Below are 24,357 nucleotides of genomic sequence, written 5' to 3'. Positions count from 1 at the left end.
GGGGCATTTCCCCCTCAGGGGAGCAGAGGTTGGCTTGCCCCCCCCCCCCATCATGGTGCCCATGCACCCCTCCCCAGTTCTTCACCCCCTCTCCAGCGTCCATCTTCCACCGCCAGCACTGACCTGGCTCCCAAAACCACCCTCAGCCCCCCTCAAAGGAGGGTGCACCCCAGCACCCCAGCACCCCATCCCGGCCCACCCCCTCACCCTGGGGACCCCTGCGAAAACCCCCAGGAACGGGTCCGGCCCTGCTCGCCCCCTCATTGGGGGCTGATCAAAGATGGATAGTGCCTGTGAAATGCAACCCTGGGCCCCCCCAGCAGCTCCCCGTTAGCCGTTGTCCACCTTCGCCTTTCTGAGGCTGGGCTGACAGGAAAAAAAGCCCCCCCCCCCAAATATAAAATAATAAAAATAAGGGCTCATCCTGGCTGCAAACGAGCGATTACATGGCAGTTTATTCGCCTTTCTCGCAGGCAGCGGGGGCAGAATGCAAAACGCTGCTGCCGGGCGTTGCAACCCGCTCGGCTTTAAGGCTGAATCAGCTTTCTGAAAAGCAAACAAGCAGGGGAGAGGGGGGAAAAAAAAAAAAAAAAAAAAAGGAAAAAAAAAAAAAAAGAGGTTTGTTGGGAAAGGAAGTGGCCAGGCCTGTCCAAGGGGAGGCAGGCGCGGATTAGCGATGGGAGCGGAGGTTCCCAGAGCTCTATAAAGGATTCGCCTTCCAAAACGCCAGGGCAGGGAAAGCCGAGGGACATCCGTCACCTCCGTTTTACTGCACGTCCGACATCGAGCAATTTATGACCGAACTGGAACCTACCAGTTTGGCAAAAGCGATGATGTGGAGAAGAGCTGGCGGAGCATCACGGAAAAACCGCTCTTGCAAGGCGACGGGGAGGGGGAAGTTGTATTATTTTAAAATTGTTAATTTATCATACTTGGAGCCCAGCGTTATTTGTTAACTTGGTGTTGCAAATGGCTTTTGAAGCGCCTGCCTGTTCTCGCAAGCTGTGTTTCCTGTGCTTTAATCTGTTTTTCAGTCGAAGAGCCACTCCAGTTTCAGCTCCCACTCCGTGAGTCACATTTTCAGCACGACCAGCGGCAGGAATTTGTAAAATAAATAAATAAATAGCGTTTGGTGTCTGTGTTGCGTTGTTGGTTTTTTTTTTTTTTTTTTTAAAAATTCTAGAGTAAATATTCCATCAGCTGGTAAACTAATCACAGCCATTTAGGGGAGCGCTAATTAGTACCATTTGCAGTTAACATTGTTCAGGGAGGTATAAATTTCATGTGTGCATTTCTGTTGATTTTGGGTGAAGGGAGGAGATGATCCGGGAGCTGTTACACCCAATAAAGGGACCGACTTCCAGTACCCCTTGGCTCTTCTGGACCCCCGCCACTGCCTCTAGAAATGCCTCCAACTTTAAAGGGAGCAGTTCACCCTCTCAGAGCGCCGGACAGGAATCGGATGCCGTAACACTGAATCTATGGTGCTGTCCCCCCTGTCTTTGTGTTTTAGGGGTGATGGGGGTTACTTTGATCTAATTTCTCCTGTGCTTTTTGGAGGGAGCTTGCTGAAGCTCTTCCTCCTCTTCCACGCAGTGCTGGGGATCGCATTGCCAGAGATCACACTGCCATCAATCTTTTCTCATAGGATACCAGAAAAGACCATGGGGTTATAATTTCCTACGAGTGTTTTGCTCACTCTCATTTTCACCAAAGTCGGACAGATCAATGACCCTGCTCGCTCTTTCTCTGGCAGGACCAGGTGCCCAGGGAGGTAACAGTGTCCTGGAGAATTTACTGCAGACCGGAATGTTTTCTAAAAGACACCCCGCAATGCACCGCTGAGTTACGGGCTTGACGCAGGACCCGTGGCTGCGGTCCTGGGCTCTGCCAGGGTCAGGCTGGAGCAGTGGGTGATGATTTCTGATACAAACCCAATAAGCTGAGGTTGCACTATCCTCTTCTTGTGACTTGTCCCTCTCCCTGCCCCATGTTCCTCTACGCTCAGCAAAATGGTTAGGGTTTCTCTTCTCACTTGTGATTTCAGGGGTGGAGCACATCCCCTTCAAGCATGCCCGCTTCAGTATGTTTTGGGGGAGCTTTGGGAAGACAGCTGTTGTGGCTTGCTGTCCAAGGGCTCCACTGGCTCAGCTCTGCTCTTGGATTTTCAGCAAGCTGCAAGTGCTCACAAACCCCTTCCTCTTAGTCTTGGCTAGCCATACAGTCACATCCTTCCCTACTCCTCTGCTGCAAACTCAACTACTGTCCTCTCCGCCTTCATCCTCCATAGAGCAGCTCAGAGCAACGCTTTCAGCTGCAGTTTCCTTTCCAAGATGCCAAAATAGCAACTCACACAGGACATGGCAGCTCGTCTTTCTGTGGCGCAGAGCGGGAAGGAATCAACAAGTTGCAACTGTTTTCCTGGCCATAAGCAGAAATTTTGCAGTAGCCTTTAAGGGTACCGCTTGCTGTCAGTGGAGAGTCAGGTAGGTACAAGGGGATTTTGGACAAGTTTGTCAGATAGCCTCAGTAGGAAGTACTTTACTGGATAGATCTCCAAGTGCAGATAGAGCCCGTAAGTCAGTGATCTTGGAGGTTTTTCCTCCTACGCTCCATCAGGACACTGCTTTGAGCAGGGGCGCAGCATCCGTCCCAGCCTGGTACAACGCTTCTTACTGTGCTGTGCCAGTGCATCCTAGACTGGGTTCTCAGGAACAGCAATGGTCTCTAAGGTAAAAATATATTTATCAGTGATAAGACACAGCATACTTGGACTCTTTTTTTATAGCGTTATCTCTCACGGGAGCTAATCCCCTGGGTTTGGACTCAGCAGAGACATGGTGGACTGTTGTTTTTTCTTTTTACTTCTGCTGTCTAAATAAGAAAGGCCGACTTATTGGAATGTGCTTCTGACAAGAAAAGGTCAGTTTGTGAGTTTCTGTTTTTACAGGGAAAGGTTTTCTAATTCAAAGTGGCTGGAATATGTAAATATTTAATAATTTTGTATAGGAAAATTTTGGATTCAATTAAAAATTCTCATGTCAACTTTTAAGATTCTACTTCTAAAAGCCTATAAAGCATCAAAACTAAAACAATGCTTAAGGTTAGGAAACCAAAATTCTGTCGATCTCAACTTGATTTTCCCCATAGTACTTCAGTTTGTAAACAGTTTCAGTATGTTTGACTTTCTGGCCCAGCGAGAGAAGAGAGTATTTGGATCTCCAAGAATTCTCATGCAGGAAAACTCCTCCTTCCAGCCCACACTTGAGCGACACTCGAAAACTATTCTGTTCTCCCCCTTTTCCATTAACTTTGTAAGAGCCCCTGAGCTCTGGTCCTTTTAGAGGAGCTGGTTTGAGAGCTGGTGACGGGATGGTTAAGAGCAACGCAGTACGTATACGGCTGACCAAATATTATCTCATTCATGGGGGCAAGCCAGCCCTCCTACACCATCATCTCTGCCAGATTCCTCCCGTACAGCATCCTCCTCTTCAGGTCTGCCATCAGCCAGTGTTAATGCTTCCTATTACATCCCCCGTGGCAGCTCTCATCTTCTTGCATTGGTCTCCTTGGATGTCAGCAATATCCTTGGCACATTGCACTTCTATCATGTTTTGAAGAACTACTCAGCTGCCGCAGCCATTTTCTTTGTCACTGAATTTGACTTGAGCAGTCTCCGAGAGCTCCCCTCCAGCCAGCACAGCATGCTTAGCAAAAAAAGGGCAAACCCCTGCGTTCGCATCACAGCTTCACTGTTAACCCATGATCTGACCAAAATTTGGTAAGATTTTATAGATATTTTAACATAGCATGTAACAAGTTCCTTCTGTCCTAAATTCTGAAAAGACAAAATACCAGAAGTCAAGCTCCTGTTCTTTTTATTTAATGCATTTTGGTGACTTTCCTTTGCCTTTTGAAATACTCTAACTGCATTTTTCACAGCATTTCTGTACTGCCATGAGGTCTAGAAATGTATTGACATAACACATACACAAAAAAGAGAGCTGAGATTCCTCAGTGATAGCAGGACACTGGGAGCTGGGGACTTGAGAAAAGCATGAAATAGCCTGAGCCTTTAAAACATAAAAGCTGGCATCAGTGATCTCAAATCCAAAAATTTTACAGCCATTGAGAAAAAAACAAAACCAACCCACAAGAGTTCAGCACTCTACAGGTTTCTTAAGGTTTTAGCACCGAGGGATGATCTCACCTCTAGGCATCACATCCAGAAGAGGCCAACCCTCGTCTGCAGAGCAGATTCTGTCGTACCTAATGACACACAAGTTGCAAGTGAAGATTTTTCTGGACTTGGGGCACTCAAAACATCTCACCCTTGTGTGGATTCTTGAGCGTCTAGTAAGGGTAGGGCTCCCGGCACAGCCTTTCCCTCACTAGGAACATTAAAAGGGTCTTTCCTCATTTTCATTAGAGGGGAGAAAGTTCCTATCTCAGCTACTCAAAGATAACATGCCATCACCTGACTCCTTCCTGAGGCCATTCAGAGAGCCTCCACCCTCCCACACAATGGAGTTTATCTCAGAGGTTGTTCCTGCCCCTCCCTCTGTCTACACCTTCAGGTATCCCATTAGGGAAGCTTTGATACCCAAACCCAGTAGGAAAGCATCCAGGTCCCTCAACCTCCACACATGCAGCGAGCCAAACACAACCTCAGTGCCCTCATCCATGAGTGCATGTCCTGCCTGCCGGAGGAGGCAGCCCGCCGTGCACGCACACCCGGACCTGCGCAACCACTATGGCCCGGCCGAGGGGAATGAAGACTCGCAGGTAGGAAAGGAACACCTCTGTGATCACGTCCGTGTTCCTCAAAGCACATGGTACTAGCAAAATCCACTGTTTTTTCTTCTGCACACACCTGAAACAATGTGATTCTCCTTTATGTGCCAGCAAGTCCTTCCCTGTCCTCACTACCAGCTTCCTAGAATACAAGAGGGTATTATTCTCGGCAGGATTTGCCCCCTGCTTCTCTTCCTCCTGCATAAAACAGGCATAATAACACCCTACCTTACAGGGCTTTTGAAAGCCTCAATTAAACAAACTGCTCTGAGATTTGTGTAAGAGGAAAATTAAATCAACATCCTATTGTAAAGCTAGAGTTACTGCATGCATATTTCTGTAAGTATATTCAGCCTCTGTGTGAATGTAAATACATACCAACCTTCATAACAAGGCTCATCTCAGTAGGGAAGAAGTCACTTGAAGTTGAGGAAAAGCCAGATTTAGTTTTCCATGCAACCTTGATCGACCTCTTCACATCCACCCTTGGCACTGAATGTGGAAAAAAATGTGCGGCTGTGTAATTAAAGACTGTAGCGTAGTGTACCTGTCTATGCGGTGCTCCCCAGATGAGGGGAACCCAGTACCATGCCTCGTGCTTGGTTCCATGGATGAAGAAGTAGTCTGAGGGGAGATTAGCCAATTTTCTTAATGAGGAATGCCACATCCAGTGCCCCTGGAGAAGGGTGGCAGGGTACCTCTCCACTTCCAGCTGTAGAGCAGATCCCCCAGTGTTCCCCACACACGCCACAGAGGTCTGAGCCTGGCCTCTGTGACCTGGGACTGCAAACAGCAACTTCTCACTTCACATCAGCGGAAAGAAAGTTTCATAGGCCAAAGGATTGGCTGCAATCCCCCAGAACTCCCCAACCTCCAAATAACATGAAAATGCAAGAGCTACAAGGGTCCTTTGGACTACAAAACATTAAAACAACCTGAATACAGCAGTGACACTCACACTCCACCCCAAAATCAAGTTGCTGTTCACACGCTCTGTTGGCACTTGCAGTGAAGACTCTTTGGGGTTATTCAATACCAGGGAGCACAGTTTAGAGCAGCAGGGTCCAAACCTCACCAGGATGTTCTTCCTTCCTGGAAACAGCCATGGACGAACATCTGGGAGTTCCAGGCAGGTCTTGACACGTTAGACTTGCTAGCGATCTTTGCCATCAATGCTTTCCAACCACAGCCAGTTCCCACTCATCCAACTGTGGGTCAAAGACCATATTTTCAAGAGTAAAAGCCTTCATTGGCATGACACCTCCTGTCATACCATACAGCCTTTGGGCAGGAGGTAAAAGCAGAGGCACACATGGCTCTTCTCTTACTTCTCCCTGCCTGTGTTCCAGCCAAGTTCCCTGGTCTCCATAATGAAGGTAGCTGTATCCTATTTGGTTCACATTAGCACTCACTGTTGCCTACATAGGTAATTTCCTGCGCTGTGTCCCACTTTCTTGGCAATACAAGATCCCATTCAGCAAGGCACTTATGCACAGGAACTTAATGCCTTCAGCAAGAGCTAAGCACAAACTCCAGAGCTTTGCTGATTAAGCACAGAGCTGACAATTCCTTTCCCTCTAGAGTATCTCGCTTTGCAGAAGAGTCCTCCAAAAAATTCCTCCCTCCTTGCTTTTCTAGTAATTTCTGTCTTGCCCTGAAAACATATATGACAACACTGTTAGAATCCTATGGACACTGTGCAAAAGATGTGTGCCAAGCACACACCCCTGTCAAGCTACAATAGCAACAGTGATCCTGATCATGCGTTTCTCTTCTGGACTAACTTTCCCCAATACGACACCAAACCAAAAGTGGTGGCACTGCTCTGATTGACAAATCAGATCCAATTGACTCATCAGGAGAACAAAGAAGACTGCATGACTCAATTTCCCTCTGTCTTTACAGAGATGGAAGGATGGTCCCCAAGTCCCTTAATAACTTGATCTCTGTGGCCTCATCCTCATCCGTACCCTCACTTCTAGGCTCTGAAACCTGTGCATCTTTCATTTGTGCTCGGGAAAAACAGTTAAGTTCAGTCTAGGCCTGCAATTTCTGCAGGGAATCCAGCTGGGGACCAGCCGGGGCTCATCCCAGTGCCAACGACAAAAGGAAGCTCTTTCAGCTTTAGTTACAATGCAATGCCAAAAGCCACTGGCATGCAGACATGGAGGTTCCTTCTGCTCACACCTGTTTTATTGAAAATAATCACGTTTCATTTATCCTGGAGCTCTACAACTAACTACAGAATTAGAAATGGTGGTGACATACCCTGAGAAGGTGGAGCTAAAGCATTTGGGAGAGAAGACAATTGTGTCTGGTCTCACATGCTTCTGGTCAGAAGCATTTGATGATTACTGTTGTAACAATAAAAATCACTACGGATGACTGCCGTTTCCCACTTTTCTGTGATGTCAGGAAGATCCTGAGAAAGGTCCAATTTTCAGTGGAATTTACAATTTACTTGTTTTTGAAGTGACAGTATCAGAAATACTCCCCAGCCTCTTGTGGTCTTTTCCTCCCCTGTTCCCTTCCTGCCTCCCAGTTTCTAGCCGATTCGTGAAATCAGGATACTGTGAGAGGAACAATGTACCTGGGGAGGCAAAGGGTTTTCTGCCATTCACTGGAGCCCTCAGCATCATGGCTGGATCGAAAGCCTTTCTGAAGGACTAGTTCTGGCTCAGCCCAAGTCACAGGCTTGATGCCATAATCCCTACACGAAAGGGCTATGCAAAGGGTCAGAACAGTTGGTGATAAAGTTCCCTTCCAGCCACAACAATCTACGAACCTCCAAGGAAATCCACCACCCTCTGGCAAGAGCCAGGACCAGACTTTCCGAAGTGTAACAATGTCTGGCTCCAGAATCGCAGGGGCAGTGCCTCTGAAGAGCTATGAAATCATCTCTTCTGCTTGGGAGGTTCAACAAGCTACGTTGGCATTGTCTGTAAGCCACAGACCGCAAGACTGGAATGCTGGGAACAAAACCAGAGCAGATATGTTCAGAATGGCTTTAAAGCTAATGTTACACTGCTAAAAAGGAAGAGGGGAAAAAAAAAAAAGGCACTTAACCTGGCTTTTCAGTATAGTAAAAGTCAATTTGGAGATTTCCTTTGAACATGCTAGAAAGCCATTGTGCAACCCAGCCTGCTCAGCAGGCCCAAGGTGGGAATGGCAGAAGCGGCTGCAAGTCAGGACCAAGGTACCTGAGCAGAGCTGTGTGGGAGGCAAGGCCTGGAGTCGCAGGAGAGCAGTAGCTTCAGAGAGAATGGGAGCTGGCGGAGATTAATGAAGGAAGCTCAGACAGTATCTGTCTGTAGGAGGCCTGGCTCAATTCAAGGCCATTAACTTGTTGCTTTCTGAACACCACCAACAGGACTGGAAACAAAAGCATGTCTGCCCAGCATGGTTCATGTTGAGTGATTGCTTAAATACCCCTGCAGAATGAAGAGCATTAAGAAAGGCATAGAGCCACTTCAATGGCTGCAGGCTCATGGGGCTGCAAGTTTTTGCATGAAGCCCAAGTCAAAACCAGGCAGGCAACTGGGATGTAGCCTTGAAAGTAGAAACAAATAAATTACTAGCCTTCATCTTCTCCCATTCAGGAGTTTAAATTTAAAGGGGAGTCCATCAAGTTTAAATAAATCATGTTTATAATTAAAAACATATTCTCCTGCACTGCTTACAAGCCTTTGGATGATTAATACGGCATTTTTCAAATTACTTTAATTCACACTAATTATGCTGCTTGTTTACCCCAGTCAATAATTTTTCTTCCAGGGAGATAAAGCTATCCCAGGAGGAGGTCTCCCTCCAGGGACCAAGAGGGAAAGGACCCCAGGGAACTGCCTAAGGCACCAGTAACACATGGGAGGTCTTTCACTGAAAGCGACAGAGCTGGTTACATGAGTCACATCACATTCAACACTCACAGGACTTTTTTTGCTAAGCTGACTCTTTGCCTGGATAAAGATGAGGAGACATGAGCTTGCTCAGCTCCCAGAGGCCTTGAGATGTATTTTGCCTAGGCCTTTCCTGAGGAACCAACCTTGCCAGGGAACTTTGTAGGTTTAGCACGAAAACGTAGCAGCAGCTGCACAACTTCTGGGTTGGGTCAGGCTTGTGCGTGGCAGAAGCCAAATGTGCTTAGAAATAAAGAAGCCTTATCTCCTCCTATTTCATTTGCAAATGCTAGGAATTCTCTTAGCCCTTTAGAAAATACAGTACAACAAATTGAACAAGAATTATTTTCCCAGTTATTTGATTCCCTTTCAACATTATTTAAAAGAGCTAGATATATAAAAAAAAGCAATGGTGCATTTCCATTCCTGCCCCAGCACTGCAGCCTGCCTTTGTGGTGTGAATGGATTTGCTGGGTCACTGTTCACAGGAATGGCTGAAATGCCCTCACCCAGAAGCCTTTGGGTAGCAGACATACTAATACCTGCAGGGTGACACAGTGATGTGGAAGTTATGAACTGATCATGCTGCCACATGCCCAGCAGAGAGTATTGCTACAGCCCCTTCCAACGCTTTACAAATCAGGGCGCTCCTGTTTGACTCTCCAGGACTCCTGCAGACTCTCCAAAGATAGCAATGACATTTCCTCATCTTTTTACCCTTTCTCCTCTGTTTCAAGACAGCAGTTATTTCATAACCTACGTGTCTCTATAGTTGACAGTTATTCTTAGGCGACTGTAAGCTACAAGTGTCTAGCTAACAAAATATACATGCTTCGTGTAGCATGAACTGCTCTTCAGCCAGCGGTGCACACACAATAGACCTTGTTGCTTCATGAACTAAAACAAGGCAGGAGATATCAGCCAAGGCTTTCCCTTCTTGACAGACGAGAGCAGGCACTAGTGAGACTCATGATAACAGAAGAGGCAAAAAACTGTAGTTACCTAATGGTGGCCCAAGTCCTTCAGATCAGGCATGCAGAAGCATGTGAGTTTCTGTGGAAGCCTAATTTATATTAATCAAACCAGCATTGAAAAGCATTACCACAAAATTTATTCTAATACGTGTTGTACCACACCCTAAAAATAACATAAGAAAACAAGCTGAGATAAAAGATATTTGCTGTCAAAGGTGGGGAAATACCTTCAGAAAGCCACAATGTTGGCTTCATCTAAGAAATTAAACAAGAGTGGTAGACATTATTCAGATTTCTTATCAAAGACAGGTGTCTTGTCTACTTGGGTTTAGCACACCACCATGACAGGGCACTGCAGTTCGTGACCTGGCGGCTGCAGCCAGCAAGAAGAGTTTCTTACTGTTCAAGCAGAAAAAGCAGGTGATTCTGCATAAAACCTGGTCCTGTGAGCTGCTTGTGATACTCTGCACTCTGGAGGTGCCCCAAAACTGGCATCAGCCCCAAATCTTTGAAAACCTGAACCCCACCTGATAGGAATTTACAGCACCTGAGCCATAGCGTGCTAGCTCCCTAGATGAACATCCTTGTGGACAGTGAGGGCAAGGCAGCATAATCTTCTTTCTCCACAGGTTATCTGCACACCATGAAGCATGCATGGGGAAGCTGGCACAGAGAAACTAGCATGCTCTCAGTTCCTGCCCTCTATCAATGTATTTTAACTTGTGGATTTGCACAAACCTGAACGACTGGAAGAGAGCTGGATGAGATAAGCTGGCTAAGGGATTCATATTAGGCCTAGTGAACAGTTGCAGAGAACAGCAGATTTACCCTTTGTATGGTTTTTGTTCCCAAGACAAGCGTACACAACACAGAGGCAAGGTCAAAGCACTCCTGTTTCATGTGGAAATCCAGAGTAAGAGTAACTCACTATTCAACTTGCTCAGCTGCTGTAAGCCAGCATGACCGTTTCTTAAGTTGTTAAAACCACAAATAATTTAAAAAACTCAGACCAGTAGCAAGACATCTAAAATACTGCTTGGTCTCCTCTTAGAGCATTCGTCCTTAGCAAAACTCACTTGAAGTGATGTTAGGCACTGTAAAAGGCACTGAGGTCCTGTGTGCGCTGAACTCCGTAAAACCACACTTCACCAGGAGACACTGCACATGGCCATGAAAAGGCTCAACCCCAAAAAGCATGCCCCGCTTCCTCACAGCTGAGGGGTGGCAGGCTTGCGGTATTTGCACTGGATCCATACTCGATACATCGTCATTTGTTTCCCACGGTTCACTTGCAATCGCCGATCAACCAGATTCTGGATTTTCTCCAGCCCAGCTGTTGTGAAGAGATCATCTAATTCATCTGGAAGCAGAGAAAAGGAGATTGAGGATGCCATAGCTTCCATTTAACTGATACCTGCTCACACTGAGGGCTCAACTATGTTGAGAGATGGGCCAGAGGAAACTCAGTCTCTCTCTGGCAGGGAAATGTAAAGATCAGACAGGACAGGACTTAACTACTGTACTATGGGGGGATTAAGGTCACAGTTTCTCTAGCTTCCCTTGAATTTACCTTCTACCAAGGAAGGAAAGAATTATTTGGAGTACACCTAGAATTACAGAGTCTTGACAAAAAGAAAACAGCAGCAGTTTCAGGCATGGGTACCGCCTCTAGTAACTGATAAAGGGAGCATCTTCTGGCAAGTAGGGACAGATCCATTCCTTCCCCCTCCCCCCTCTCTCCAGAGGAATTTCAGATTCTGCAAGAGCAAAGAACGGGATCAGACCTACGCTTTTAAATGGTGGCAGTAAGATCTGTGCTATAGGCTGGAGGGGAACAGGATTCATTAAGGTTAAGTTTGGGAAAAAAATCCTTAAAAAACCACACCCTGTTGGGGCCCAATCAAAGCACTAAGAGCCCTCGAGGCTGCAACACTTACACTGGCAGGTATTCCTGACCAAGCAAATAAGTATCATAGTGCCCCAGCACACTGGCCGTGGGCAAGCCAGACCGAGCCCAGCTGAGCAGCAGAGAGCTTGTTCAACTGCAGCCTGGGAGCACGTGATTTGTATGGAGTTTCTGTAGAAAAGGGCTAACAGGTCCCAGCTTGTGCATTTTATCAGATGCTTGCCATAGTGAAGCGTTTGCCAAACACGCATTAAACATTAATTTTGTTGTGACAAACAAGACCTGTGCGGTGGGGAAGGGAATAATTCGTTGCAGTTGTGCTACTGCTCTAAGATTGACCATGCAGGGGGGCCTGTGGTGCAAAGGACTGGAGGTATAATTGGTGATAGGCAGGGAGAATACAACCCCTGCTGAACGCCAAGCAGCAGCAGAACTGGAGAGGCTGCCTCAGCTCTATGCTGAACCACGCCCTTCTTATATCATCGTAGGAGAACAGTAAAGTTAACAGAAGTTCTTCAAGTGCTGTCCATCTCACTCCATCCTCCGCAGGCAACAAGGTTCAAGGAGAGGTCCTCCAATCCCAGCCCTACCAGTGCAGCAAACACACTAGTCTTTCTCTAAAAGGATTTTCCACTAAGGAATTCACCACACCATATTTGCATCAGCAAGTGACAAGCCCAGATCCCTGTGCAATTGGGAAACTCTTAACATTTCACACTGCTCCAAGAAAGACAGGCTGGAAAGATCTAGTGGCAAAACCTGAGGGCACAGGGACAAAAAGAGGTGAAGAGAGTCAGAGGGATGTTTTCTAGCCTCCTACCTTGTGTGAAGAAGTAGACTCTGGTGCCATCACCTCTCACATAGAAATTATCAGACAGACATTGACCTAAGGGAAAGAGGGATTTAAACAGTTACCAGCTATCCTTTAAAAATCAACAACTGCCATCCAACAAGAGGCACTTCTCCCAGCACATGCTGTGCTTAAGGGGAATTAATGAGCTGCCTCCTAAACTCCAAAGAAGCATCGTCTATTAGTGATCTGGCAAGACTCCTCAGGGGAAAAGAAAATACCTTTCTTAAACCGAAGCTGGGCCAGATCGTAACGGCCATAATCTCGTAACAAAATCATTCCTCCTGGTTTCAGAAGGCGACTCAGTCTATTAACGATGCATTGCATCCTGAGGAAAGAACAAAACAGCAGTATTCAACATTCTGCAAAATGATCCTTGTTTCCTTAGCCTACTTTCCAAAAAAAGGTATAAAGTTTTACTAAAGTTTCAACTTCATATAAAGAGCTACCAAAAGCTAGCACTTTTCTGAGCTCTCTCAGACTTAGGTGGGTTGATTTTATTTGGCCGCCTTATTTCTGACACTCCCTGATTCTGCTTTTTTTCCTACAATGATAACTTAGCCTGCCGCAGCAGGGATTAACTGCTCTCTCTTACTAATTACAGAAGTATTTCCACTGGTTTCTGTAAAACAGTAAGTGAACTTGAAGAAAAATGCTGTGAAATAAAACCAAAGGGAACAAAAAAGAGAGACTAGTGTAGGTTGTAATACACTGTCACACTAAGATCACAGCACTTTTCTTAACTGTTTTCTGAACCTGGCCCCTCCCTTCTTGCCACCTCCCATATGAGAAATTCGTCCAGCCTTTGAGCCTTAAAATCTAGCAGCATACTTTCCACAAATGGGTGCTGAGTGCTCAGTGTGGCTGGGGTTCAGAACAGGTGAGCAACTGTGACTGCAGCAAGATGTCATCTATAGCCACTTAGCACTTCAAAATCAAACCTATCCTATGCCAGAATTTGTTACAACAGAAAGTACCTGCGAATTTCCTTTTCAGAGGCGTAATGGAAAACTGGACCAGACACAGAATGAACTCTAATTTCCTTGATATGAGGGGACCTACTATTAAAGAACTCCAGCTCTATATGCATTATCTTCTGCAACCAGAAGGAATTATTAAAACTTACTTCTCTGGGAGAATCGCTGAGAGGACAAAGATAAGAATAACAACGTCAAGACTCTTGTCTGGCATTGGGAAAGGACTTTGGTCATTGCACAGGTCATGGACAAAAGCAAAGCAGCGAGAAGAATCATATTCTGCATTGTTCTGTATTTAAGGGGAGAGGAAATAGAGCATTAGGAGCAGACCCTGATCTCAGTATTATCTGAACATGGGAGCATTTTAACTTCCACATAATAAAGTGGTGTGTCCAGAGATCTGGTTCAGCCTCACTGGACTAAGACAGATGGGGTCAGATAGATTCCTTGGTCAGACAAGGAACAGGGGTGAAATGTGAAAAATAACTACACATGGGAGATTTACAAAGAGCTTTGGACTTGTTACATTCAATCAGCACTGCCAAAACCCCAAAATTGGATTGAGGGATTACTGCAATTTTAAGGTCAGATTTTCCACTAGTAGTGGTAAAAAGTGAGGGATTTACACTGTTAAGCTGGAAATCTTTACAAAAGTGAGAGCATCAGGGCCCTGCTCTACATCACTGAAATAAGTATTCAACTCCAAGCAGACTACTCCCTATACCCCCAAAATCAAATCTGGCTGCCTAAAGTCATGCTCTTAAAAATCACATTTAGACTTCTAAAGGAAGTTGCATGTTTTTCTAAAGCTGCTGCTATGGATTGCAGTAGCCTCTATGAACAGTGCTTGTGTCACCTTAAGAGGATGAAATGGCATGCTGCCTCTGCTGCTGTGCTCCCCATCTCATCTCATGAAGTGACTGATTACATTTGATATTTCATATATTCTCAGTTCTGTTCTGACCTGAAATTTGTTAGCAGTATTTGTCCTTTCACTAAATGCCAGCCTCCTGCTCCACAGACAACAGTATCCCTCCTCAGCTGTCTGTGCAGAAGCAATCAGAGCACGTTCCCAGAACTGCAGTGACAGTAACGCACACACAAACCAAAACCAGCTTCAGTTCCTGTTAGAAAATAGCCTGAATGTTTCAAGGTTCAGCAGTTACTCAGCTAAAAGAGCACTGGATTTAGAAAAGTACTGACAACCACAGGGGAAAGAAAATCTGGCTGACTTGTCTGCTGCCAATGTGACATTTTGAGAACTCCAAGTTCCCTCATTTCTACAATCTTTGATGGCTCATTGTCATGATTTACCAGTACAAGGGTCAGCATCAGCGCTAGCTAAAAAAAGAAAGCTGAAAACACTGCTAGACAGCCAGTGGCAGCTGTGATACATTTGTGTTAATGTGCAATTGGCACCATGTACTTTCTACCTTCATAAGTCACCATTGAGTTTACCTGGACAAGATCCACAGCTGTTGTAGAAAAATCACAGCAGTAAACAAAAAGGCCTGGGTCACTGAAATAAATAAAAGAAACTATCATCATTTATATAAAGGTGCTCCACAGGAATTAAGAAGTGTCTCAAATGCACAAAGCACAGAATTGGGAGCCAGAAATCCTGGGCTTTAGTCTATCTCTGTCAATAATGCCTTGTGCAAAATCTGGTGGACTACGTTGCTCCTTTATGCCTCAGCTATTCTCATATGGAGCTGACTGCTTACTTTTCCTTCTGGAAAAGGAGAGACACTAAGGCCTGTATGAAAATGCTTTCAGAATGAGACATGTAAACTCACATCATGTTTCACTGGTTGCATTCTAAGACCAAAGATTCCTAGCTCTAATCACAATCATTTGAAGTTGCAGAAGGCAAAGGCACCATTTGCACCTGGCCTTTCTCTAAGATTGTCTAAACTAAGAACAAGTGCAACACGTTTCCAATTGTTTTTCAGAGGTTGGTATATCATGCAGGTAAAAACCTACTGAGAACTACTTACTTGTTGGTTTGTAAAATTGGGAAGACTGTATTTCCAGCACCACAGCCAACCTGCACAAAGTAGATGTACACATAGTTAAAATAATTTCTTCAGCATGTCCTATGCAGCTAATTTCAAATCATCTCTCTACAGCCATGGAACAAAGAGCAGCTCATGAGTAACAACTGAGTGTAGCAGTGACCATTTGCAAATCTCACTGCGAGATCTGAATACGTTGAGCTCTGAGGAGTAGGCTTACATATAAGCATTTGTGGGAAACCACTAAGCCAGTTCTCGTAGAAGTCTTACTAACAAGCTATATATTGTTACTCTCTTGAAAACTGTTATTGCTGGAATCCCAAGCATAACAACCACTATGAGTCACTGAAGCATTGGCAAAGGCCACGGATTAGTTGCATTCACTTCCATTGAAAATCAGAGCAATGGAGAAGGAAGTTTGCTTTACTGTAATTACACCCTGCTGTTTCAGAGTTTCCTTCACTAGATGGCTCTTCCTCAAGTTACAACTAGGCCTACAATGATTCTGCCTTATTATTCCTTCTACTTGTTCCCATTTGAAGATGGCTCACACAACTGGGTTTGGGGAATTTGCCTCTAAATGTTTAAGGAATCAGTAAAATTGAAACAGACGGAGCAGAAAACACCACTGATGGCTTGCAGTGACAGATATTGCTGAAAGTACTCAGGTGAGACAGGAAAACCACAATGAACCAAGAACGTCAAAGTCTGTGGAAGTCTCAAAGCCTCAGATTAAATAAAAAAATCAAAAAGACAGGTCATATTAACTCTCCCTGGAAGGGCGGAACTTCCATAGAACATGAAGCATTCAACAAAAACAGTGATATCTACAGCGAACAAACTAGAGGTGGCAGAGCAAAAGGTCATTATCAGCTATCAGGAGTTTCTTATTTAGAAGTCCTACAGACTTTTCTGGGACAAACCATGTTATCAGTCTTAGATTCCCCATTATTACATGGGCCATAAGGAACAAACCAAACAGCATCTTTACATTCTTGCTTTCGTTGTTTTGTTTCACACCTCCCAAGGCAAGGAAGAATCAGCACAAACATGCAAAACATAAATGACAAGGGAAAGCTTTATACAGACAAGTAAAAGAATCAGCTTCTTCAAAAGATGACTTTTAAATGCTTGTTTCAACATCTGATAGTAACAGTTTGTCTTTTAAACTTGGAAACTTCTTATGGTCCTTGTGCTCTGCCAATTCAGAGTCTGAACCAAAAGAATCCCAACAGATTTAAATCAGTTCTAAGCCGCTCTCTGTTTTTTTCATTTTACTGACTTAAAGCAATCATCCCATTCACTTGCTGTTTGGCAATGATATATATTTTTATGTCCCAGTCACCCTAACACTGATACAAGGGACTGTCTGATGTGTGACTATGTTTTACAACTATTACCTCTAATATACGGTAAGATGCAGATGATCCTGGGTAATCTCCATCACTTTGATTCAGCTCACTGTACTTCTGTGTAGCCAGCTCCTCTGTAGAGCTCTTAGATGTGTTTTTTATCAGGTTTAATTGATTCTCTGCCCTGGTTTCCAATGAACAATGTCCATTTTCACAGCTTCCCAGCCCTTCATTGTTGGAGTCATCTTTGTTACTAAATTCATGCATAGAATCGCCGTTTTGACTGGGGTTCCTGTTAGGTGCCAGCTCAGGAAATTCAGTGAACAGCCAGTGCCTGTCCTTGAAGAAGCCATTTTCGTGGATTTTGTAAAACTCATCCCAGTACCTCTTAGCATTCACCTCATATTCCTCTGTGAACACAAACAAAAACATCACCAGCAGTCAAATCAGAAGGTCTCAGAGTTTAATCAGTTCAGACAGTGAGGGATCACTGCAGACATCTATTCAGCAATCTGCTTTAAAAAGTAAGGTTATTGATTGAAAATCACCTCTATTTACATTGTGGCATCCCACATAAACACTCAGCCTGCCTCCTCACAGTCACTTTGGTAGGACTAAAAAAGGGAAAAGACATAGAAGAGGAAACTGTCTGTCTCCTGGTAGGATTTAAAGGAAGCTGGCAACAGAAAAGGCCTCTTTGAAGGAGACTGGAATGAAGAAATCCAGGTTTTACTTCCATCTCTAACACTAACTTGTTCAATTCACTGGAACGATTCATTTGGAGCCTCATGACACTCAGTCAAGCACTTACAACTTCTAAGGAATTCTATGACAGCTGCCTGGAGCTGAAGAGCTCCTGTCCAACACACTACCCCTTTTTTCAGATGGAGAAACAGAAAAATTAGTCAGCTATACAGGCCTGGCAGAAAGCTCAATCAGCATTTGCGCAATACTCCAAGATTACAGGACAGCATGTTTTACACAAATAGTGCTAGAGTCCAGCCTACAGCACTTTGTTTTCCATAGTTCTGTGCATGTTACAGCATCACACATTTCTGAAATTAAAACAAAAGAGGGGAATCAACAGAAATGACCGCTGTCATTAAAGTAACAGTGGAGAGCTAAGGTGGAAAGACTAAAGATGGTAAGAATTAACTTTAGCTGCAAGCGTTATCATTTTCACACCAAGTGGATACATTCCAGTAGCAAGATGAGTATTACAGAAGGCTGGAAGAACTCTTAAAAAGCTGTGATCTAATGAAATTCAAGTCACTCACAGAATTCTTTCCACACACCTTCACAGATTTCAGATCAAGTACAGTACTAGAGGAACTATTTTTTCCATGGGAACTGGCTTCTGAATTCTCATCAATGTGATGAGTTCTCTGTCCTGGGAAATAAGAGCCAATTATAGCATCCTATGCTTGTAATAACCTAGATGCATTAACATCCATGGCCAGAGATCCTGACTGCATTTCAATAACATGCAACGCCTTAGCCATCTTTGCACAGCAACAAGTGCATTACTGAATGCAAATGATTCTCCCACAATTAAAGATGACGACTGCATGTAAGAATGGATAACCTCTCTCCAACATCTACTAAGAGTAGGGTTAAGAGAAAAAACAGGCATCTTAAAATTGGAGATTAGTATTATTATCTCAACTGCAGTTTATTTATTAGTCTTTCTGAAAAGCATACAAGTGTTTAGAAGATATCTGAAGGGAGAGAGTACAATAAACCAAGAACACCTGGAAAAATATGTATCTTCAGCCAAATATAGAGAAAAATGGCTTTAACAAAGAACCAGAAGTCAGTCGTATGTATATTTTTAGTAGGATCTATCCCTGAAGGACAAATAGCTATATATAAAAATAATCTCTTTACCTCAGCTACAAGGTTTTTGTCCTTTTAAGAAGCCTTGTCCTTAAACCCCAAGCTGAAGGAAATTTTAATGTCTGATATTAGCCTAGAGCAGTAAGTTTGTGCCATGATCTCACCGTAGCTCAAAGTAGTTAGTTTACTTTTTGTGCAGGAGAACTCAATGACTGCTAATGTCAGAGGAAGAAGCATTATTGATTCATACCCTGGCACACTCCTTCCTGAATTGTCACTTCTTCCATGTACTAGTAGGGATATGCAAGGCTGCTGGGGCTGGAAATGCTCTTTGACCTCACAGAAATACAAAGTCCTGATTCCTGCTGGTCCCTAACCATCCCATGACAGCCTGACTGTAATGGGATGCTTACCTGAGGTGCTGGGGCAAAATTCCAGCCCAGCCATTTTGGATTACCCACGTTTTTGCCACAGTATAACACTGAACAAGACATTGTGCTCTTCATGTGTTAAATTACTGTGAAATTCTGTTGGATGCTATTGAACAGCTGTTATACTCCAACCCACATGTGTGGAAGCTTTATTTAAAGCTCATTTACCTCATAGCCTAGTGTTTTCAAAGCACTGGAATAAAGGATCAGTAACAATATAAATGCAAGAAATCAAGGGCCGGCTGATAAAGATCATGCAAGAAACAGATTTAAAGAAAAAAAAGACCACATTAGCTTTTCAGTCTGACTTCCTGCACAACTTATGCCAGTAAAGTTCATATAATATTTGCTTCAAGATCCTTTTTGTGGTATTAGCTCACAGGGACATCAGCGTGCAAGCCAGATTTCTCCAGAGACTCTCTTGATAAGGACTCCTGACTTTTCTGCTCGTCTTTGTAAGGACACCCCCAAAGCCAAGCCCATACTCACCCTTTCACATTGCAGAAGAAAGGCAAACAAAAGTTAACTGTTCACAAAAAACAGGAAGAGAACCAGGGACCCCCCGAATTGCATGGGGGCTAATTATGGAGCCTCAAAAGGAAACCAAAAAACTCTTCCACTTCTTTCTTTGTTCCCAGCCAGGAGACACACCTTCGACATACCCCATAGAACTTCTCTCCTTCTTCAGAACAAATTCTGACAGCCCCAAGAAGTCCACAGAATAATACAGCCATAATGACCAATAGCCTGCCTTTGTTCCCCTGCTTGGACATTACTGATTCTCAAAATACTAGACCCTTCAGGCACATTTGGCTGGGCTAGCTTCCCTACATTTCAGCCATCCCATTGTCTCCACACGCTTCCCACTGAATAGCAACCATCAGAATTTGACTGGCCTCCATTGTTCAGTCTGGGAAATACATCATGAAGACCTGACAAACTGCTCTAACAGCAAATTGTTCCACAATTTCATAGTTGTATATAGGTTCTCAAAGCATGACAGACAGCATCCTTTAATGTTAACCAGATTTTAAAATGAACTCGACACAATGGGCATCACAATAGAAACTGCTGGATACTTCTGGGAATCCAAGAAATTAGGAGGGTTGCTCTTTGGTATAATTAAATTTGCTATTGTGAACACAACTGGAAGCTATATGGGAAGTGTCTCAATAGCTCCAGTAGTGTTCAGCATCGCCTTACAGATGACACAGTCAATTTAATTTGAACAAAAGGAGCAGATCCATCCTAGAGCTCGGCAGGGTATAACAAGATCATCATCAAACAAGTCTCTTATCATACAAAAGAACAGGAAGCCATTTCACCATCTTTTAAGGGACTGGATATCTAACAGGTCTGGAGGAAAGACGCATTATTAACCAACTCAGAACAGCTTCAACCATATTACTTGACTATACAGCTGTGCACCTTTAGTTTGATTCAGATTCAGGTAAGCTTTGCATTTTGGATGTATAAATTTCCTTTAAGCCAAGTCTGAGGAAATAAGAACTTTGGAATCCCTTTTCTGCCTCTCTGATGATAACTCTTCAATCGGGATAAAATAATTTTTCTTCACTTCTGATTTAATCATTATCATGCTGTTTGTTAACCTGGTAGAGATGAATATGGACACTACTTTATTAGACCGTCTTAAGAGAAAAACCAAGCTTGCATTAGGGATAGCTCCACAGCATGCAAGCAAACAGAAGATTGCCTGTTAGAAGTTAAGCTTTAGAGAGCAAAAGCAAGCAGAGAAAATAAGACTAAATAAGGCTGTTGTTCTAGACTGAAAGAAGTTTGTTGACAAGGAACACTAACAAGTATTTAAACATACACAACATGAACAAAGAAGCTCAACCCAAGATGACTCCTCCCAACCAAGACCATTTCTGTTGCAGTAGGATGAGTCACTGGAGAAGGTGGAAAAGTCAGAGAGGTAAATTAAGAGCAGAAAGATTCCTCCTCCTCCATTTTTCATTATCAACAACTAGGTAATGTATTTTGAATGATTCGGGAGAGGGGGGAAGGGAGGAATAGATGATGATGCACATGTAGCTCTGGCCAGACTGTTCCACTCTAGTATGCACAAGTCAAGACTTAGCATTAGAAGACTATCCAAAAGTACCTTGTTTATCTTGTGGCAATAGCTGTGAGCTGTTCTCTTGAACTTTACTCCTGGCACTGGCTTCCTGCTCTTCTGACCATTCCACATTATCCCTGTTGTGAAAAATAAGATGAACTACTCAGCTGAGAATGGTAAGGCAAAGACAGAGAGAAAAGAGAAAGGTCTAGATAGCCCTCCAAACAGATAGATGTGGAGCTTTTCCACAATCTCTAACTCTAGCTCAGCAGCAGTACAACAGCTGTAAGCACATACAGTTCCTGGTTCTGAATGAACTGCACTCGTAGCACTACAAAAGATGTAACTGGAATGGATCCCAAGAGACACCAAATCTGTCCCCTAATCCTTTTCCCTATTTGATGCTCAGCCAAGTTTAGAGGAAATAAATCCTTTCAACAAAACCACGAGGGCACTCAGCACAAACAGGCCTCATTGGAGAGGAACTGCAATTCCTTTTCATGCAGTGAAAAGCATTTGTTCCTGCACAGGTGACAGACAGGTAGACACTTGCATGCTTTCACTCAAGCACGTCATCAACATCTGATGTATCTGTCTTAGAAAACTACACTTTCCTTCCCAAGTTAAAACAAAAAAGGCAGTAGCATTATTTGGAAGGTGAAGTGTTACATTAATATTAAATCCAATTGTGAGAAAAATATGCAGGAAGCTTTAAAGCATTAATAAGTATTAATAACTTAAATGTGCATACACAGTTGTGTAGTCATTAAAGTGATTCACTTGACCTTTTTTCATTAAAACAAGTGAATGAAAAGCAGAATACAAGGACCAAGAAGCACTATTCTGGCCTCAGGAGGAATTAGTCTTTTGACATTAACTCACAAAACAAAGACTTAAATGTCAAGTGTGTGAAAAACTAGATTACTAGGAGTTTCTGCAGGAAAATACTGTTGAGGATGTGCTTTTGTAACATACCTTTGGTTAGTATAATCCCAAAATGAATGACAAGCTGATGCATGCATGTATTACTTTATTACAAATTAAACATACCCAATTCTTAACAGGGTATAGCAGCCAGAGACCAGAAGTGGACATATTTACTTTAAAAATGCAAAATACCTTCAGTTCCCAGCAAATTTGAGAACTTGGGTGCTAAACATATCTTAAAACAACAGCTTTCTCCAACCAAAGACCTCCTGTTCCAAGCTAACACCTAGCACGACCTCACACTGTTACAGCATCTTGCGGCAGCAGATGGGTGAAATGATCTTTGTTCAATTTATACATTAGATACTAATGTATACAGATGGAGAAGGGTTATAGATTTCTGAGAGCGGATAATTTAACTTTATTAACTACAGCAATGAAACAATTGCTACAAAGCAAAACAACGCATCCTCCTGAAACATCAAGGGAGCCAGAGGAATCCCAACTGCTTCGGGAGGAGCCGAGGAAGGCTCAGGACCCCTCGGGGATCAGCACCCCGTCGCACCGGCCGAAGAAGGCAGGGTCCTCCCGCCCCTCTAAGCCCTCCCGCCACCGCCTGCCACCCTGGCAGCGTCCCAGCCCCGGGGGTGCCGGGCCTCCGCCCCAGGCCCCCCTCGCTGTCGGGCCTTCAGCTCGGGACCCACAGCTCCCTCGGCCCCGCTCCGCGCCCCGGTGGGCGCTTCAGAGGCCAGCCCGGGCGCCGGTCCAGCGCGCTGGGAGTGGAGCGCGAACGATGTCTGCGGCCGGGCCCCCGTGAAGCGGAGCGGGGCAGCTCGGGGCTGACCCGCCCCGGCCGCCGAGAGCCCCGTTATCCAGCACCTGGCCACAGACGACCGGGGCGGCGAGGACGAGCCCATTCCCGGCTAATTCCCCCCCCACTCCCCCAAGCCCCCGCGGCCGGGCGCGGAGAGGCACCGCAGGGCAGCAGCGCCCCAGCCGCCCCCCCAGGCCTCTCCGCAGCGGGCAGCAAAGGGCCGGGGATCCGGAGCGGGCACAGACGGGGCGAGGAGGAGGCGGCGGCCGCCCTCACCAGGCGTTGTGCTGGAAGAGGCGGGCGGGGTCGGTGAGGAAGCGCCTCCCGAAGAGCCGCCGCTCCGGCGCCTCTCTGGGCGCCGCCATGATGGGCCGAGCGCCGCCGGAACCGGAAAGACGGTCTCGGCGTCCGACCCGAAAGAGGACTAGGCGGGCGGTGGCGGTCACGTGAGGGACGCCGTTGTCACGTGGAGGGGGCGGAGGCGGGAAGCGCGCGGCGGGAGCGGGAAGGGGTGTCCGTTACCTCAGAGGAACGGCCGTAACGAGCGGCGTCCTCCTTTGGGCGGGAAACGGCCACCACGGCGGCAAAAACGCTTTTCCTGGCTTTTATTTCTCATTTCATACAGCGGGGGGAGAGCAGGCCCAGCCCAAGCCACCGTTGTCCAGCCTTCACCGGCCTCCGGTGGCGTCCGGGCTCGGCCTTCGCCTGGTGTCCATCGCTGTTCCCTCCCTCACGGGCCGCCGGCGGCGGCTGAGCTGGCGGTCCAGCCTGCGGAGATCAGCGGTTGTCACCAGTTCGCGGTGGGCGTTCCACGACCAGGAGTAGGTGCAGAAGGTGTGGTGTAAGCGCTCGCTGCCCGTCTGGCCCCCGCTGATCTTCTGCCACAGCTTCAGCAGGCTGTGGCGCTGGCGGAGGGCCAGGCTGTGCCTGTACCGCTTGGCTGCCTGTGCCTTCGGGGAGGAGGGAGGGAAGTTGAAGGAGGAGGCAGAGGGCCCGAGGCGAGGGGAATCACACAGCTTTGCCCAGGTGGGAGCATGTGCCACGTGTGTACATACAAGACGAAAAGCACCTCAGCGGTGTGTTATGATGTGGTGCTGGCAGGTTATAACCAATTCATGCTGATGGTTAACAATAAACAATTAAGCTATTATTATACCTCTGGTTTCGTTTTTCCTTGAGCTTATGACAAAATTGCTCTTTAATACCTATGTCTAGTTAAAAGCATTCACCAGACAGTTAATGTGTAGGTTACATGAGCGACCAGTCACACTTATGTCTGCTCTAATTGCAGTCCCGTACGACAAAGGGTAACATCTTCCCTCTACGTTTCACACTCACTTGTGTTTGTGTCTTGCCTGGGCTGTCTGTTGTCAGATGACGGGGTGTATTTGGGCACTCGGTGTTGACGGCAGGGGAGCGTCTCTGCTTTCTGTGGAGAGCAGGAGGCTTGAGAGCAGCTGCCTGATTAAACAAAGCATGGGTTTTCAGGCTTGTCCCCGCACCTC

General features: G+C 45.4%; 1 protein-coding gene across 1 annotated transcript; it reads right to left on the bottom strand.

Annotated features, from left to right (window-relative positions):
• Positions 1-5,303: 5,303 nt before the first annotated feature.
• METTL2A (methyltransferase like 2A) lies at positions 5,304-23,233 on the bottom strand. Its single transcript, XM_010561359.1, has 9 exons — positions 23,129-23,233; positions 21,157-21,248; positions 16,813-17,174; positions 15,395-15,444; positions 14,856-14,916; positions 13,547-13,686; positions 12,642-12,748; positions 12,391-12,456; positions 5,304-11,024 (listed from the first exon to the last, which is right to left on the bottom strand). Exons 1-9 carry the CDS (start codon positions 23,215-23,217, stop codon positions 10,873-10,875), a joined length of 1,119 nt encoding a protein of 372 aa, XP_010559661.1. The 5' UTR covers positions 23,218-23,233; the 3' UTR covers positions 5,304-10,872.
• Positions 23,234-24,357: the final 1,124 nt, after the last annotated feature.

The sequence above is a fragment of the Haliaeetus leucocephalus genome, unplaced genomic scaffold (assembly GCF_000737465.1).
Source record: "Haliaeetus leucocephalus isolate CR32 unplaced genomic scaffold, Haliaeetus_leucocephalus-4.0 Scaffold144, whole genome shotgun sequence".
Classification (NCBI taxonomy): Eukaryota; Metazoa; Chordata; class Aves; order Accipitriformes; family Accipitridae; genus Haliaeetus; species Haliaeetus leucocephalus.
This window is presented reverse-complemented; position numbering and strand designations above follow the sequence as displayed.